Here is a 15,302-nt window from a genome sequence, read left to right as displayed (position 1 = left end):
ATAGTGAGCTATGTTAACACTACATTACGTTGTTATATGTTGCCGATGACGCCCTTGCACTTGTCAGTGCCACAGAGGCATGGGATACTCTTGTACTGAGAACCGTAACAGTAGGTCAGAGCCTCACCAGCCGGAATGTCACGAATAGCATAGACAGCAATGCACGGGAAATCGTCACCACGCCATACAGTTATAACCTCCACATTAGGGTCACATGAATGATTTAAAAAACGAGCAATATTGCCAACCAACATAGAGTCAATGCAGGGCATCTGCCAGTCATCATACAGAGTCTCCATCTCAACCGCCTCCATGCAGTAGTTAAACTTACCAAGCTTGTCGTACTGGTGCTCACGAGCCATCATCTCACGACGACAAATGATCTCACCAATGTACTGCATAATGTAAGTGCCAGCAGATATAGGCACCATGCAGTGAAGAGCCCAGCCCATGTTACTGGTCTTCAATAACTTCACAGGTAACTGAACACCCTCAGCAAGACGATTTGTACAACTGTCAGAACATGGACAATTATCTGAGCATGCAGCACGAGATTGAATAGTAGATAAGTAGCTCTTGTTTATACCCTGGCAGTATACCCGGCCGTTGGAGTCCATGAGACCCATGCAAAAACCGTTAATGGCCACAGGCTGACAAGCACCTTTCTTAACACCGTCAGGCACACAACCAGCACATACAGGGTCAAAGTTTAACTGCGGAAGACGTGAAAAGTAAATATTGCTACGGATATAAGTGAACACCATGGGAGGTAACTCATCGTCTACATTGTTTATCACAGGAATTGGATGTATCTCCGAACCCGCACTAATATCTTCGTAGGGGTTCCAAGAAGATGGCATGGGTTCCGCAAGATCCAGATATGTCCATATGCTATCGGTATCAGACTGCGGAAAAAATGGACGTGCAATAGTCTTGGCCATCTCACGATTTATAGCCAAAGATTTTTGGTAACGGACACTGTGCGATACAACACGCTTGTGATATGTACCGTCACCCATATCCACACGTAGTAAACGACGAGGCTCCTGATATTGCATCATCAACTTCATAGGCAAGAATCCACCACGGGACCACCAAACATCAGAAACCTCACGACGACCACGCTCGTACTCAGCAACGGGACCAGATAACCAATCTTTAGCTAAACCAGTCTTTTCACATAAACGCTTTATGTAACGGTAGATTATCGCAAAGTTGACGACCAAAGGTAACCTCGAACTGCCAACCGTCCTAGAATTGTGACGTAATAAGTGAGGTACAGCTATAGTAAATAAATGCTGGCCAGATAAATATACATCAACGCGCCTTAAATCTTCAGGTAAACGACGACGTAATATACGCTGAGACTTCATATGCAACTCAAACTGCATTGATAAATATGATTTCAACTCCTGGTCAGTAATGCTACCCAATTCAAAGTGCTCCTCTGATGGCACAAACACAGGAGGCTCAAGCTCAGGGTTACAGACACTAAATATATATGCCCAAACACGGTAACCCTGCTTGTTGTTGTCAGAATACATACCGATAATGCGATAAAGACCGTCGTAACGGTAACCCCAAAGAGGAGCGTACCTAAATGCCATAACTATATAAACAAGTTAACGTACCGAGAAATAGCATTGAAAGCACGAACAATCCTTATAGGAGTTTCATTTATCCAAGAATGAAATAAGGCCTCGCTACAGTCTGTGTATTGAACGGTGTCATTACCACAATTCTCAAAATGAGAATATAATACAAAACGAGTACCCAAATCATAACGTAAACACTGGGAATCATCCAATATAAGAGATTGAACAGCATCAATGGTACCCTCAATAGAGTGGATTGATACTTCGTCATAAGGCATAGAACAAAGGCCAAAGTAGAACAGCTCCTCACGCTTGAAAAAGTGACTGAATGGAGGAATACCTAAATAAGGCTCACCAATGGGAAAGAAGTCAACAGAACCGAATATCTTCTTACGCTCCTTCTCAAATAGTTGCAATAACTGTTTAACAGTCATGCTAGCGTTACCGGATACGATACTGCAGATGCTATTACCAGACTCATGAAGACGCTGACATATTGCCTCAAAACGAGCAATTAACCATATCAACTGCTGCGGTCTAGGAGTTTCAGATAAGCCATTACGCAATATGCCTGATAAACCCTGAGCGCTTTTCGCTGTATGGATGTAAACATAATAATAAAACCTTACCAAAATGCAGAGTGGGATCCCGCTTGCGAATATCACGCTCAAAGTCATCCAAATTACTAGTGTCGTTCCGATTAATCTTTATAATCGTGTTGTAGTAGACACTGTCTAAAGGTATCGCATCAACACAGACATCAAGGTTGTCAGTATCGTGAAACACATCGGAAGAAGACGGTCGCGAATCAGCAGAAACAGTGCCTTCTATTAACGAACTTTCCTCAGAAGAACTCTCAGAGTCACTGCAAATAGTAGCATACCTAGCAAGGCCCTTAAACAACATCTTATCCACAAGGGTACACACCATATAACTACATTAGGATTGAAAATATATATTAACTGCACAATGGCAATTTAGTGGCATTGTTGTCCTTAATAAAGTACATAAGGACTATATAGCAATTAGAGAAGGATATGATACATAATAGATAAAATAAACCGAATAGCCCTGGGGTCAGGGATGGAATGTAACAACGTTAGAATATACAAATGGGCATTAGCATCATGATTATATGCACAAAAGCGTGATTGCTGCTTGATGTAATGCAGATAAACGCAATATCGCACAAGTGTGTTGTATATACACACTGATTTAAGCCATAGTCTAATTAACAAGAAACCATCGCAGCATATTAACATAGATATGACACATCCAGTACACAGAAGCTAGTGTAGACGATGCCGTTACCATGGTAAGCATTAGGATAGACATAGCATATAACAAACTGTGTAACAGTCATAATGAGTACGGTAATACTCACTCAGGTGGGCACGCATAGTACTGCGCTGCGTAAGATGCGTCATATCAGTGGAACATGTAGCATTCATCATGGATGGAAATCGCAGATTCGCAAGACTTATGGGAATGGAAGTACATAAAGGACACCGATGCGGACTTAACAAACTAATGGAAGTAAGAGGACTTTAACCAATGAACAGTAATGAACAGGTTATTGAAATGTGCCAGCTGCTCGGAATCAAAGTCATAACTGTCTATGCATTCTCTCTGCAAAACTTCCAAAGAAGTGAAACCGAAGTTAACAACATCATTAACTTGGCTACCGAAACAGCGAAATCAAGATTACAACCAGGGTAAATTAATATTGCCGCCGCTCATTATATACTAGGCACAAGCAAACATTCGCGATTAAGTTCCATGGAGATATGAGATTCCTACCGGAATATCTGAGGAAGACACTTCAGGAAGCTGAAGAACTATCCGATAAATTAAAAACTGAAGATCAAATATTGGTAAATGTATGCGTATCATATGGAGGACGCAATGAAATAGCGAGAGCCAAAGAAAAAATAGCCAATATACCAGGGGATAGGTATGTTATAGTACAACTTAACTCTAGTGATTCCTGGTATTAACACATCAACAGAACACATGAAGAAGAAGCAAAGCTATTCTATAGCCTCCTGGTAGGAGGAGAATATAAACCACCAGAAATATTGATAAGAACATCAGGAGTAACAAGACTATCAGACTTCCTTATATACCAGGTATGACTTTTGCTAATCACAGTCATTGATATTGAATGATCTGCTATTTTCACAGGGATTGTGTACGTGAACACCCTTAGTTATGCCATTGCCAAATACATCTACACGCAGTGCTCTGAATTCACAACATTCTACTTCCTACACGACACGTGGCCGGAGCTGTCAATGTGGAGTCTAATAGGTACGCTGATACACTGGACAATATTCTGCGGGCGCAAGAGCACAGACCGTGGATATACTATATTCTAGAAAACAGTGTCAAGTGTATCATAAATGCAATTAGGTAGTACGAAATAACTGATAGGATATATAATGCCTTCGTAGAAGTAACAGAACCCATGTAACGATATGACACCGTAACTCGATGTATAATTGCATATATAATGGCCCTAATGGAGTAACCTTGCTCTTAGATAACGTAGTAGGCAGCTGTCGAGATAATGACATTATACGTATAGAATCAAAAGGAATGCATCATACCCAAATCTAGATCAGATTATAAATATAAATGGCTATTATTCAATTGTTTTGCCCAAGGAAGTAATATGATAATTGGGATCTTAGTGTGTAGACACCAAATGCACAATCTGCTATATTCTCCTAGCATAGATAAAATATAATCTTGCAAAATGTCACAGATACTGTTGCAAGATGATGCCGCAGATTGCGCAATATACAGCAAATGCTTCTATAAAGGAAGCAAACATGTCATATGCTTCTATAACGAGCCACCATTAACAGGACAAATTAACCTTAGGACGTTCCAAGAAGTAGCAGCAAAGCGTCTAGCAAGTGAGTAACAGTAAATAGAACAACATATACAACGCAGTGCTGCAATATATCGACTCCAAGTCAGACTTTAGACAGAAGAAATCCGACAACAAGGGTAAGAACCCGCAATATCATAATAACAGCAACCCAGCGGATCATGTATCGGATATAGAAACAAAAATGGAAGAATTGGGCTTCATGCTACCAAACCCAGTATTTGATAAAGAGGATGTTGAAAAGTATCTTCACATAGCACAAGCAGATGTCATCTCGCATTTTATACTACGACTGGCGTAAGTACATATATAGTGACTCCCTGTTATGAGTATCATTTGTGTATTATACCATGCCATTGACGTGTTATATTATGGCTTTGGGTCCGCTGTGTTCCACCAGATATGGTCATTTATATACAGGTTTGGTAGAGCACGAGATAAAAGAGATTGGTTTCTGCGAAATGAAGTTAGACTGTTTGAAATAAGGCTAGAAAAACTAAAGAACGTTAAAATCAGAGATGTGGAAAACCAAACGAAATTGGAATACTTTCTGCAGAATCAAGGCATTTTATACGATAGTGTAAGGCGATATCATCAAACCCAAATAATATGCAGATGGTGGTACCGACCATGATGACGCACTCCAATCAAATGGCAGAACAGATGAAACAAATACAAGAGCTTATACAATTCCGCAATGATGCCTCCAAAGTGGAAAAGCTATACATCGTAGGTATCAAAAGATAGAGTTAATTTGGCACAGGCACCCTTCTACCCAGATGCCATGGTATTAGTACGCAATCGACAAGTTGCACTGAAAAACGGACAAGCATATGTACCCAATACGTTATTACACATACTTTGCTCATCGAAATTCCGACAGCAAGTGCAAAATTCATTAAGAAGCTTGGATGAAGCAGGTACCATAGATGCTGCAAAACCGTTCGTAGACGAACGAATATCAGGATTCTTGCGTGTTCTGCCAGAATCATACCTGGCAACAGATTACTCAAGAAGTAACTATGTACCGGGAGAAAATGAAAGCCTTAATCTGGCCAATGTCAATAGCATATTTAGACAAACATTCCCGCCATGTATGAGAAGAATATTCACACATTACGTCAATAGCAGGCACCTCAAACATAACGCCAGAAGGCAGTTTTGGCTATTCCTTAAAGGATGTGGAATGAGCCTGGAAGAAAACATACATTTTAACCGCAATATATGGCACGATGCAACGTCATTCGATAAGGAACATGTATACAACATAAGGCACATATACGGTAAAGAAGGTCGGCGACTGAGTTATCCACCATTGAGTTGCAATGCCATCATTAAAAGTCTACCGCCACCAGTACAAGGACAGGTACATGGATGCCCATTCAAGGAACTGGATAATAATGGAGTTAGAAAGATGCTGGAAGATTTCGGTCTAGGCGATGACCAAATAACACCCATCATGGATCTAAAAGCAACACATCAGTACCAACTAGCGTGCGTGGAGTATTTCGCACAAAACACGCCAAATGGAGCAACGGAAGGCGTAGGAATACACCCAAACGTATTCTTCCAAAATAGCTTCAAAGCAAACTATGCAAGCACAAGTAAAGATATAGCCGAATAAATAATATTAATTACAGTCATAACGTCTTAGAGTAGTTCTTAATGTACGACTCAAGAGGACGCAAACAGTCAAAGTTAGAAAGAGGACGACCCTCCTCACCAGCAGTAACAATGTCCTGCTGCATGTGTAACTTCAAAACATTCTTAATCTTAAACTGCTTGCAAAGATCCTGAGCGTTACCGCGAGTCGAACTATCAAATATCGACTTTGTCATATTCTCAACAAGAGCTACAATAGGCATGTTGGCAATATGACAAAAGTGAGCGGAACGAACCACATCGTCAATGCAACGCTTCTGCGGAGTTGTAACCAAAACACAAATGGGATTCTTAGATTGAAGCAAATTGCAAATGGTAATGTGCTCGTCACTAGTACCCGGAGGGCAATCGATAACAAGATAGTCCAAATGACCCCAGTCAACACCAGTCAAAAACTGCTTAATCAAACTACCCTTCTTCGGACCACGCCATACCACGGCCTTATTAAAATCCTTAAGCAAGTGGCCGATTGATATAACTGATAGACGCTCCGAAATATAAACGGGAGTCCAACCACTGGCACTTTCAAATACCTCCTCGTGCTCAGTTTTAGTCATGCCAGGAACTGATGGGCCGGTAAGATCAATATCAAGCAGACCAACTTGGTGATTTTCACTCAACATGAAAGCAAGTTGAGTGGCAATCGTACTCTTACCAACACCACCCTTACCAGACATTACAAGTATCACGGTGCCAACGTTACTCAAATTGTTAGAAACGCTGCTCAACAAATTGCTTTGCTCAGCCTGCATTTCACCAGAAGCACACTTCTGCTGATTCGGGCAACCCTGACAAGTACTCGTCAAACCAGCTTCAGCGTTATCAATACCCGGGCAATCCTCTGGAATACCGTTATCTACAAAAAATATAAGAAAAAGGATAACAACATACCACGCTTCTTTGGATTGCCGAAGAAATATTGATAAACAAAGTGGTAGCCAAGCATAAAGCCAGCGGCCATAATGGCCTGCCTCATCAAACACGATTTACTGTGCTCCATTCTTAGCTGTTGAAGTGGCAACTATTGAATTAGCTTCTTGACGTGATACCTGAAACAGTGATGCTCCTGAACGAACGAACATCTTTCTAGAACGAGGCAGCGTACTCAACTCGTAACGAGCAACCTCGGCAATAGAACGATAGTTCAATTCGTCCATAGCAAGGCCAAAGGACGGGCTCAAAGGAGAGCCAAAAGGAATGACCAGAAAACCCAGAGGATCATTTTGACAGTTCCTAGTAATCAAAAAAAGAACAAGCAGAAATGACCAAGAAAGTCAACTGACCGTTATGATGTAATAAATTAATATTATTTATTTTAAAATGTGTAAGGCTAAATGAGTAATAATGCAGACCTGAGATATTACGAGGCTCGCACACGTATCAGGTGCACGTGGGCAAGAAGCTGTCACCGTAGACTAGCACCCCATCAAACAAACATGCTAGCCAAAATTGGTGTGTAAACACGGTGTGCACATGGGGAACGCCAATGGGCGAATAGGATGCTGCCAAAGCCGCAGCTCAACTGATGTGACGAGAGACTCCAATAGGTTGGCCCGCAAAAGCAACACAAGGAATAAAAATGGTAAGATACATGTGCAAAAATTAATGTGCATATATAAAGCCAATACGTACGTGATTCCATGCAAATTGATCTCATTTCTGCTCTATGACCTTACACATCAAATATATACTTCAACAGATGACGTGAATAATAACGAGAAAGTGGAAGAATCCGTTCCACAAAATACTGCTTCAGCACATCCACTCACAGAAGATGATTTCATAGCCACTGGATTCAAGGATCTTCTGTGCGGAGAATGGGATGACAAAATATTGGTGTCGCTCCTAGGAGGACAGCCAACCAAGCTTAATTCTCTAATAGATGTAGTCTCGACGAATGGACTAGTTGAAAGAGGGCCCGTTGTTCTTAAGGACGGATCAGTCTATTGTGGCCAGTGGAAAGGAAAGAAACGACATGGAATGGGCAAACATTTCGCAATGGATGGAACCAGATATATGGGATCCTTTGAAGATAATATGTACAGTGGAATGGGAGATATACGTTATGTTAACGGTGATAAATTCAAAGGATACTTCAAAAATGGACTTAAAAATGGAAAAGGCGTGATGTGGTATACCAACGGTGATATGTTTGATGGAACATGGGCAAACGGACTGAGAAACGGGTTTGGAGTTGAACGCTTCTCTGATGGATCAGTATACATGGGAATGTTCAAAGATAATAAACGTGAAGGCGAAGGAGAATTAAAATTAAGTAATGGAGTTGTATATGAAGGAACGTTCGATAATGATGTTACCGGGCATGGTCGTATGATGTGGCCGACCGGTGAATGCTACATAGGAGAGTTTAGACATGGTTACAAACACAATCATGGGATTACCACATATAGAAACGGGCCCGTGGCTAGCGAAAAAGGAAGGTACAACATGGGACGCTTAGACGGAGTTATCGAACGTGTGATGCGTGGAGGACAAAAATTCCTCTGCGTTTACAATAAGGGAGAGTTCATCGAAGATGTGACAAATAACAAAGAAGCAGAAAAACAAATGGAGATGGTACCAGAACCAAATGAACCTACAAAGAAATTGGTATTAGTAGATGAAGCCGCATAAATAAAGCGGCTATCGGCAAACGTATAGTTATACATATATACACAATCGGATATACAACTTATGAGGGAGTATGAAACAAAGATTTTCTATTTATCCCCGCTTCATGTGAAATCGTAGCAGAAACTTGTTACATACAGTGACCAATGTAGTAAACACTATGTACATTGTAATGTAAAATCATTATAAAAAACAGTAGTTATATACTGAGTCCCTTGCTCGAATTTGACCATATAACGTTGTTGGATACACGTCAAAATGTGGATTGTTATGCCGGCAGCACTCAGCTTAAACAACGTATCTGTACTGATTTGTTGTAGTTAATATTTAGGCACCATCTTATATTTAGCTGATAACCAAATGAATCGGTAGCTGTATTTGACAAGTTCAATGAAAAGATATGCACCATAAAGCTTAGTTTGGATACCCAAAATTAGATGTGATGGTCATCGGTTTCCTCTGTCACACAGTACAGTTAGAAGTAGCTCCGTTTCCTTAGATGCTTAATGGATGTGATGGACATCATCAGACAAACTTAGAATAGTTAACATGTAATTATGAACGCAATATACAATTACTAGCATAATACATCTCTTAGTAATACTTCAAGTATTTTATGGAACAATTATTCATAAACAAAGATTCCTGTAGGGCCGTGGGAAGGTCAATTCTAGAATTACAATTAATTTCGTGTCTTAACTTGTATATGGAGTTATTTGTCGAAAATAATGTACATCGCGCATTGGAATCAATATTGGCAACCTGTTCACTAGAAAGTGGATTATTGCCTTTAACAACAATGAGGAAATGTTGAAACGATATTATGCTAAATATGTATCATTCAAATCACTAAAGTTTTTCTAGCTAAATAAAATTTCAATAGTGACTCATTTTCCAACACTATAAATATTTTCTTCCTAATAGGGCATTAGCTAGCATCAGTTTCTAAAAATAAATTTAAACATGAAGTCAAAAAAAATAGTATTGTTCTTTCTATCGTTGTTGTCAACATTTAATGTGAGGGCATTGATTGTGGATGTCATAGCGACATCGTGGTCCGAAGAAATTAATGTGTTGACCGGACGCTACAACTATGGTGGAAACTATATCTGCCTACATGGCAAAAATGCGCTTATTACCCATTTATGTAGAGGAAATACGTGCTTAACAAAACTTATGAGAAGAAGTAAAAACGTATTTTATACCAGAGTAGAACTATTTAGACGCCATGAAGAAACATTTATCAGGGTAGTAATAGGTATGAAAACAGGGGTAGATACTGCAGCATACCACGGGAGTATTTACTTTTTAGATGGCTTTTCATTGAGAAAAAGATGCATGAAGAGTTTAAATGACCACATTGGAGGACTTGTACTGATTAATTTAGATATCGACATGAACCCTGCCTTACACCCTATGATAGACTTAGATAAGTGTGAAACTCCGTCATTGGTTAAATATACCTATAAAATACGACGAATCTTTAATGTGCAAAGTAGAAACAATTCATATCTCGTAGATAAGATCTATTTCGGAATAGGATCGCTGAGCTTCAAAAACATTAGACAATTAGATTTAGGTCATATAATTAGAATCGACATAACATGCAAGGAACTCTCATTTGCAGTATCAGACGCAGAAATAGCTATAGCATGTGGTAATATGCCCAATTTTTATATAGACATACCATCATCAACCAGACTTATGTTAATGAGGAAAAACCAACAAGATATAAGCATACCAGGAAATGATCAAAATGAAACTGCGATGAGGCGGAGTGATCATTCTATAAATAATATTTTGTATGGGAACCAAGAAAACAGAGAAACTGACGGCATGAAACCAGCAGAGCAAATCCTCATCTTTCAACCTGTTGACGTATTAAGCGACTACAAACTTCGTGATTTTATAACCTACATCAATGATAGCAATACTATCGCGTATAATTTAACTTCACTCGTGCAAGCACATAGCAAATTTAGAGAATCATCCAACAGTATATCTCAGAGCATACAAATGAAGGCGACTCTAGCTCAAATCCATGGATATTCTCCCCCTACAAATTTTGTAGTTAGCGCAAATAACGTGTCATCGATTTACTCAAGCAACAAATCGAATGAAGATTGCGGAAATAATCTGATTAATGAAAATGTTAGCACGACAGCAACAGATAACAATGAAATATCTAAAGATATACCATCTGATTCTCATATCCAAGAAGTACATGTGGAATTATTTGGTCAAAAACCTACAGAAACGTCCGATTCGGATAATGTAGACAAACCCGAGGCAACTACATCAGCAGCTTCACCACATCCAGAACCAATTGAAGGTGGATCATCCAATATAGACCCTGGAGAAGGAACGTCTTTGTGTATTGATGTTCCTCAACAACCTGAAGGGTCAGCATCAATTAATGATCAGCATGGTGAAGCAACGATAGAAGATGTTGGGAAGGATATGGATATTCTTCCCAAGATGCCCGCACTCATTAAAGTGGATAATAACATGATAACTCAGATAAATAAAACTGCCCTTAAAAGATCAGTTGATAACACCGTAGCAGGGTTTGTCTGTCCATCTGGTCCAGCACCAAAAATAAATAAAGCCATTAACTTAAGCAGCGAAGGAAAGGAAACCACAACGTTACAGGAACCTTTGCCATCAACTAGCAGAAGCATACAAACGCCAAACCATTCACCATCTGATATAAATGTAGAAGACAGTGATTGTGAGGTTATCCAAGACAACCTAACCAATGCCCAAACTACAAGGCACACAAATAATGTGACACTACCAACGACTCCAATCGCAGGACAATGTTATGTAGATGTATCATATTTAATGAAATTAAATTTTTTGAAGATGGGGAGTAATCTTTATAGGTTGTGCCCGGTTTTAAACTGCCCATTGAGCATAACGATATCCATTAAAGAAGGAAATCTTGGTGATTCGTTGTCACAATCAATTATGATTAAACACAAGAATACACCCATGGGTCAACATACAACTTTTTCAGTAAAAACAGAACATATCACTTCTTTCAGAATCACAAGTGTAGCTGATTGGAGATCGAGTAACCCGATTATATTCTTCGAACACCCAGACGCAATACTTACAGTTGTTGAATCCTTCAGATTCAAAATAGATTTGATGCACTACGTCATGACCCATTCGGTTCTCATCCATAATGGCCTCCCTTGTACTATTAAAGGGCTGTATCGAGAGTCATATATCAATGGGAGCACTGTCTATGTTAAGATGGACGAAAACACAGAAAACGTCATCTTGCAAATGGATAGCGTGAGATTTATGTGATCAAGAAAGTATTTGCAGGTATACCTAAAGTACTAACCACCTCTTATCTAATGACTATTTCCCATGCACGTGATGTATCTATATTCGTTTGTGCCGTTTTATATGTATGTACCAATGCTAATGGGTGGTAGCCACCAACCACCACATCAGTTCACTATACTGTTCATATGACAACACCATTAGTACCGAATAACTACTGTATATAGGTCCACATGGAATCTATAACAACCCACGAGAATCTGACTCACTCTATGCATAGTTTTAATGACACCCTTTAAACAATGTTGTGATAAATAATAAATTTGCGGATTGAAATGTTGGAATATTTCATCTTTTATTTGAATAATTTTGTAGTGCATTTTTCTGCCATTTATTAATTTTTTTGTATTATATAATTATATATATCCCACAAATATAAATACCATTCTACCATATATAAGCAATATATTTTTAATATACGTTTCCATGGTTGCAACAGATTTATACATCCACTGTACCAATTGACCAATATACTCACGATATATATTTGGTCGAATTCCTTGAGTCCTTTATCTCTTGATGGTTTTCGTTTAAATAACTCATATTGTTTCATTCTGTTGTGTTGCACTCGGTAACGCATTTTTTGGATCAACTATATTATATAAATATTTACTGCCTCGTCAGAGTGAATACATATATTGCTGAAGTAAGCAAAATCTATATCTCCATTTGCTGAATTTTTACCCACTCTATAGTGTTTCATCATGCACGCTTTGAAAGTATACGCTTATGCGCTTTTCGTAGCAGCCAAACTCGTCACAGGTATAATTATTGATCTACAGGGACATTTATCACTTAAAGTGACCGATCTATTTCGTGGCAAATATGTTAATGGAGGGATATACACGTGCCTACGAGGCAAAAATGAGCTCATACAGAAGGTTTGCTATCACCAATCATGTCTAAATCTTACTCCTACGATTGGTATGAAAGTTATTTATACACATGTTGAAATATTTCACCGAGCTACTACAATCTTCCTTAGAGTTTTCGTTGGGTATTTAAATGAACAGAATGAACCAACGCACCATCGTAGAGTATATAATATGACTGATGGAGTATTCCGTAGAAGTAATACCGACATATTATTTTACCATATTTGTGGCCCTGTGATGCTTGACGTGTTTATGGAACCTGGCAAAACGCAGCATCCGATGCTCACTGTTTACGACGATATGTCGTTGACCTTAGCACGTCATGCTTACAGGTTCCAACACCCATATCACATCAAAGCATTAAATGGAAACATTACAGTCTACGACAAACTAAGGTTCAAAGTGGGTAGTCTACAATTCAGCCAGTTGAGGAACCTAATATTGGGAGTGAAAGCAAAGCTATATATGAATTGTGAAGCAATCACAGTCCTAGGAACAGATACACTATATGGAATACAGTGCCATAACAACATGAACATAAATATAAACCTGCAATCAGTGTCTCTCATAGGACAGTCGGATGGTAACTACGCCCAAGGTGCCACTGAACAATATAACCGAGCCAGTATTGAGGGAACCGAACATGGCAACCCAGGTACCGACCTAGCGACGGACTCTATTGTGGTATTTGTACCAACGAATACAACAGAACCCCCGCCAATGCAAAGGTATATGAGATATGACAGAGAGACGAACACTGTCAGGTATAGCATGGATGTAATCAAGGCTATGTTCCCAACGCGTGATCCCGAGGAGTCACAAACGATGGTAGACGTCAGCCTCAAAGCAGTGAGAGCATATATACAAGACGACGATACCATTCACATCATAGAAGGGCAACAAGAGCATGGGACGACGGGTGAAACATGGATACAAAAGGGGGCATCGTTAAATAAGGAAGTGACCGCATCAATGGAGTCCCTCGACTCCAGTAGACGCATCGATTCGTTAATAGATTCCATTATAAATGCAGAAATGGATAGGAGATTTCATAGGGCAAGTCAGATGGTAGACTCGGATACTAGTTGTCCCAAAGTTGCAGACAATTTTCCACATCGTGGCCGCTTGAGCACGAGTTCTGTGTACAACGCGTGGATTAATACTTCCACAATTATTGATCATACTGTGGACTATGCATTCAGTGATAGAAGTAAGCCTAGCTCAAGAGCTCTATTTGGAAATAACGGCGGTACACAATTGAATGGATCGTTCAGGCAGACAAGAATATCTTACCCAAATAGCGCAGAGCATTTTGGAGTTCAGACCCCTTTCCAACATGGATATGAATCAGATGGCAGCCATACAGGATCTCCTCAAGTGCTTCCCAGTACGTCATGTCATCCAGAAAATATATCTTACGAGTACAACCGATCAATGGGGGCAGCTGACCTATTAGAATCCTCATCAGACACCCCAGTAAATCTAAGGTCGGCTGTTGATCCGGGTGATGGACCATTAGGTACAGCAGAAATATATAGCAGTACACCATCGACATATGGCAGCCAATCGTGTTTGAGTAGAACACTTATAACGAGTGAAGATCCTTCAACCTCTGCAATTACATCAGGCCATGTAGAGAATGGCATCAGTGAAGACGTTATATATGCTACTAGCTCCTCCTCTGATGCGACAATGTCCGACGTAATCCCTCTAATAAAGGATGTTAGCCCTCCTAACACAAATAAAAAAGGTGACGGATGGTTCACCTTCAACCCGCCAAAAGAATCACCAATAACTGTTATTATATATACCAATGACCTGAACCAAACCATGGCACCCGAAGTTGTAATTGCCAAAACTGATATCAATTCTATGGGCACCTATACGGGTTTCGCTATATCCCGTGAGAACGTGTTGAACTACCGCATATCAGGAGTCATTGACGCAAGCCGTCATGAATCTACCTTGTTTATAGAGCCACCCAACGCACTGCTGAGTGAGGTGGAATCATTCCGATGCAACGACAATTTGTGGCATTATGTCATCATCCATACTGTATGCATTGGAGCAGGTGTACCCACCGTGACACAGACAATATACCAGGAGGTCATGGATGGAAATTCACCAACGTATAAAAAATTGGACAGTATAGATGCGGATGCATGGGCCTTCTTCGACCAGATGAGACCCAAATAATTGGGTCCAACATATCTATGTGATTTAATACTACCGATTGCCTCTTATCTAATGACTAATTCCCATGCACGTGATGTATCTATATTCGTT

The 15,302-nt window shown here is 39.8% G+C and overlaps 7 protein-coding genes across 7 annotated transcripts; 5 read left to right on the top strand and 2 right to left on the bottom strand.

Moving 5' to 3' along the window:
* Positions 1-6: 6 nt before the first annotated feature.
* On the bottom strand, positions 7-2,589 carry BBOV_IV002320 (SET domain containing protein). Its single transcript, XM_001609347.2, has 3 exons — positions 2,225-2,589; positions 1,632-2,190; positions 7-1,596 (listed from the first exon to the last, which is right to left on the bottom strand). Exons 1-3 carry the CDS (start codon positions 2,523-2,525, stop codon positions 33-35), a joined length of 2,424 nt encoding a protein of 807 aa, XP_001609397.2. The 5' UTR covers positions 2,526-2,589; the 3' UTR covers positions 7-32.
* Positions 2,590-2,841: 252 nt separating this feature from the next.
* Positions 2,842-3,981, top strand: BBOV_IV002310 (putative undecaprenyl diphosphate synthase family protein). Its single transcript, XM_001609346.2, has 6 exons — positions 2,842-2,910; positions 2,984-3,131; positions 3,168-3,310; positions 3,346-3,549; positions 3,604-3,724; positions 3,836-3,981. Exons 1-6 carry the CDS (start codon positions 2,897-2,899, stop codon positions 3,971-3,973), a joined length of 768 nt encoding a protein of 255 aa, XP_001609396.2. The 5' UTR covers positions 2,842-2,896; the 3' UTR covers positions 3,974-3,981.
* A 366-nt stretch (positions 3,982-4,347) lies between these two features.
* BBOV_IV002300 (Eukaryotic and archaeal DNA primase large subunit family protein) lies at positions 4,348-6,116 on the top strand. The gene is made up of 6 exons (XM_051767321.1): positions 4,348-4,516; positions 4,554-4,610; positions 4,647-4,788; positions 4,912-5,071; positions 5,107-5,220; positions 5,255-6,116. The coding sequence occupies exons 1-6, from the start codon at positions 4,354-4,356 to the stop codon at positions 6,113-6,115; spliced, it is 1,497 nt and encodes a 498-aa protein (XP_051623057.1). The 5' UTR covers positions 4,348-4,353; the 3' UTR covers position 6,116.
* Positions 6,117-6,119: 3 nt separating this feature from the next.
* Positions 6,120-7,510, bottom strand: BBOV_IV002290 (Cytosolic Fe-S cluster assembly factor NUBP1 family protein). Its single transcript, XM_001609344.2, has 2 exons — positions 7,045-7,510; positions 6,120-7,009 (listed from the first exon to the last, which is right to left on the bottom strand). The coding sequence occupies exons 1-2, from the start codon at positions 7,151-7,153 to the stop codon at positions 6,132-6,134; spliced, it is 987 nt and encodes a 328-aa protein (XP_001609394.1). The 5' UTR covers positions 7,154-7,510; the 3' UTR covers positions 6,120-6,131.
* A 99-nt stretch (positions 7,511-7,609) lies between these two features.
* BBOV_IV002280 (MORN repeat family protein) lies at positions 7,610-8,919 on the top strand. Its single transcript, XM_001609343.2, has 2 exons — positions 7,610-7,735; positions 7,853-8,919. The coding sequence occupies exons 1-2, from the start codon at positions 7,627-7,629 to the stop codon at positions 8,785-8,787; spliced, it is 1,044 nt and encodes a 347-aa protein (XP_001609393.1). The 5' UTR covers positions 7,610-7,626; the 3' UTR covers positions 8,788-8,919.
* An 828-nt stretch (positions 8,920-9,747) lies between these two features.
* Positions 9,748-12,173, top strand: BBOV_IV002270 (uncharacterized protein; the record flags this gene model as incomplete). Its single annotated transcript, XM_001609342.2, has 1 exon — positions 9,748-12,173. The coding sequence occupies one exon, from the start codon at positions 9,748-9,750 to the stop codon at positions 12,100-12,102; it is 2,355 nt and encodes a 784-aa protein (XP_001609392.1). The 3' UTR covers positions 12,103-12,173.
* Positions 12,174-12,810: 637 nt separating this feature from the next.
* On the top strand, positions 12,811-15,261 carry BBOV_IV002260 (uncharacterized protein). Its single transcript, XM_001609341.2, has one exon. The coding sequence runs from the start codon at positions 12,846-12,848 to the stop codon at positions 15,210-15,212; it is 2,367 nt and encodes a 788-aa protein (XP_001609391.1). The 5' UTR covers positions 12,811-12,845; the 3' UTR covers positions 15,213-15,261.
* The last annotated feature ends 41 nt before the right edge of the window (positions 15,262-15,302 follow it).

Source organism: Babesia bovis (genome assembly GCF_000165395.2).
Source record: "Babesia bovis T2Bo chromosome 4 map unlocalized Chr4_2, whole genome shotgun sequence".
NCBI lineage: Eukaryota > Apicomplexa > Aconoidasida > Piroplasmida > Babesiidae > Babesia > Babesia bovis.
This window is presented reverse-complemented; position numbering and strand designations above follow the sequence as displayed.

Excerpts from the sequence above, each read along its gene's own strand:
- BBOV_IV002320 (XM_001609347.2), bottom strand. The coding sequence starts at position 2,525 with ATGGTGTGTACCCTTGTGGATAAGATGTTGTTTAAGGGCCTTGCTAGG. Across the intron at positions 2,191-2,224 it reads GGATCCCACTCTGCATTTTG|CGAAAAGCGCTCAGGGTTTA; the intron begins GTAAGGTTTTAT and ends ACATCCATACAG. Across the intron at positions 1,597-1,631 it reads GCTTTCAATGCTATTTCTCG|GTACGCTCCTCTTTGGGGTT; the intron begins GTACGTTAACTT and ends TATGGCATTTAG.
- BBOV_IV002310 (XM_001609346.2), top strand. Across the intron at positions 3,550-3,603 it reads GCCAATATACCAGGGGATAG|AACACATGAAGAAGAAGCAA; the intron begins GTATGTTATAGT and ends ACACATCAACAG. Across the intron at positions 3,725-3,835 it reads CAGACTTCCTTATATACCAG|TGCTCTGAATTCACAACATT; the intron begins GTATGACTTTTG and ends ATCTACACGCAG.
- BBOV_IV002300 (XM_051767321.1), top strand. The coding sequence starts at position 4,354 with ATGTCACAGATACTGTTGCAAGATGATGCCGCAGATTGCGCAATATAC. Across the intron at positions 4,611-4,646 it reads GAAGAAATCCGACAACAAGG|CGGATCATGTATCGGATATA; the intron begins GTAAGAACCCGC and ends ACAGCAACCCAG. Across the intron at positions 5,221-5,254 it reads AAGTGGAAAAGCTATACATC|GCACCCTTCTACCCAGATGC; the intron begins GTAGGTATCAAA and ends AATTTGGCACAG.
- BBOV_IV002290 (XM_001609344.2), bottom strand. The coding sequence starts at position 7,153 with ATGGAGCACAGTAAATCGTGTTTGATGAGGCAGGCCATTATGGCCGCT. Across the intron at positions 7,010-7,044 it reads CGGCAATCCAAAGAAGCGTG|ATAACGGTATTCCAGAGGAT; the intron begins GTATGTTGTTAT and ends TATTTTTTGTAG.
- BBOV_IV002280 (XM_001609343.2), top strand. The coding sequence starts at position 7,627 with ATGGGGAACGCCAATGGGCGAATAGGATGCTGCCAAAGCCGCAGCTCA. Across the intron at positions 7,736-7,852 it reads CAACACAAGGAATAAAAATG|ATGACGTGAATAATAACGAG; the intron begins GTAAGATACATG and ends ATACTTCAACAG.
- BBOV_IV002260 (XM_001609341.2), top strand. The coding sequence starts at position 12,846 with ATGCACGCTTTGAAAGTATACGCTTATGCGCTTTTCGTAGCAGCCAAA.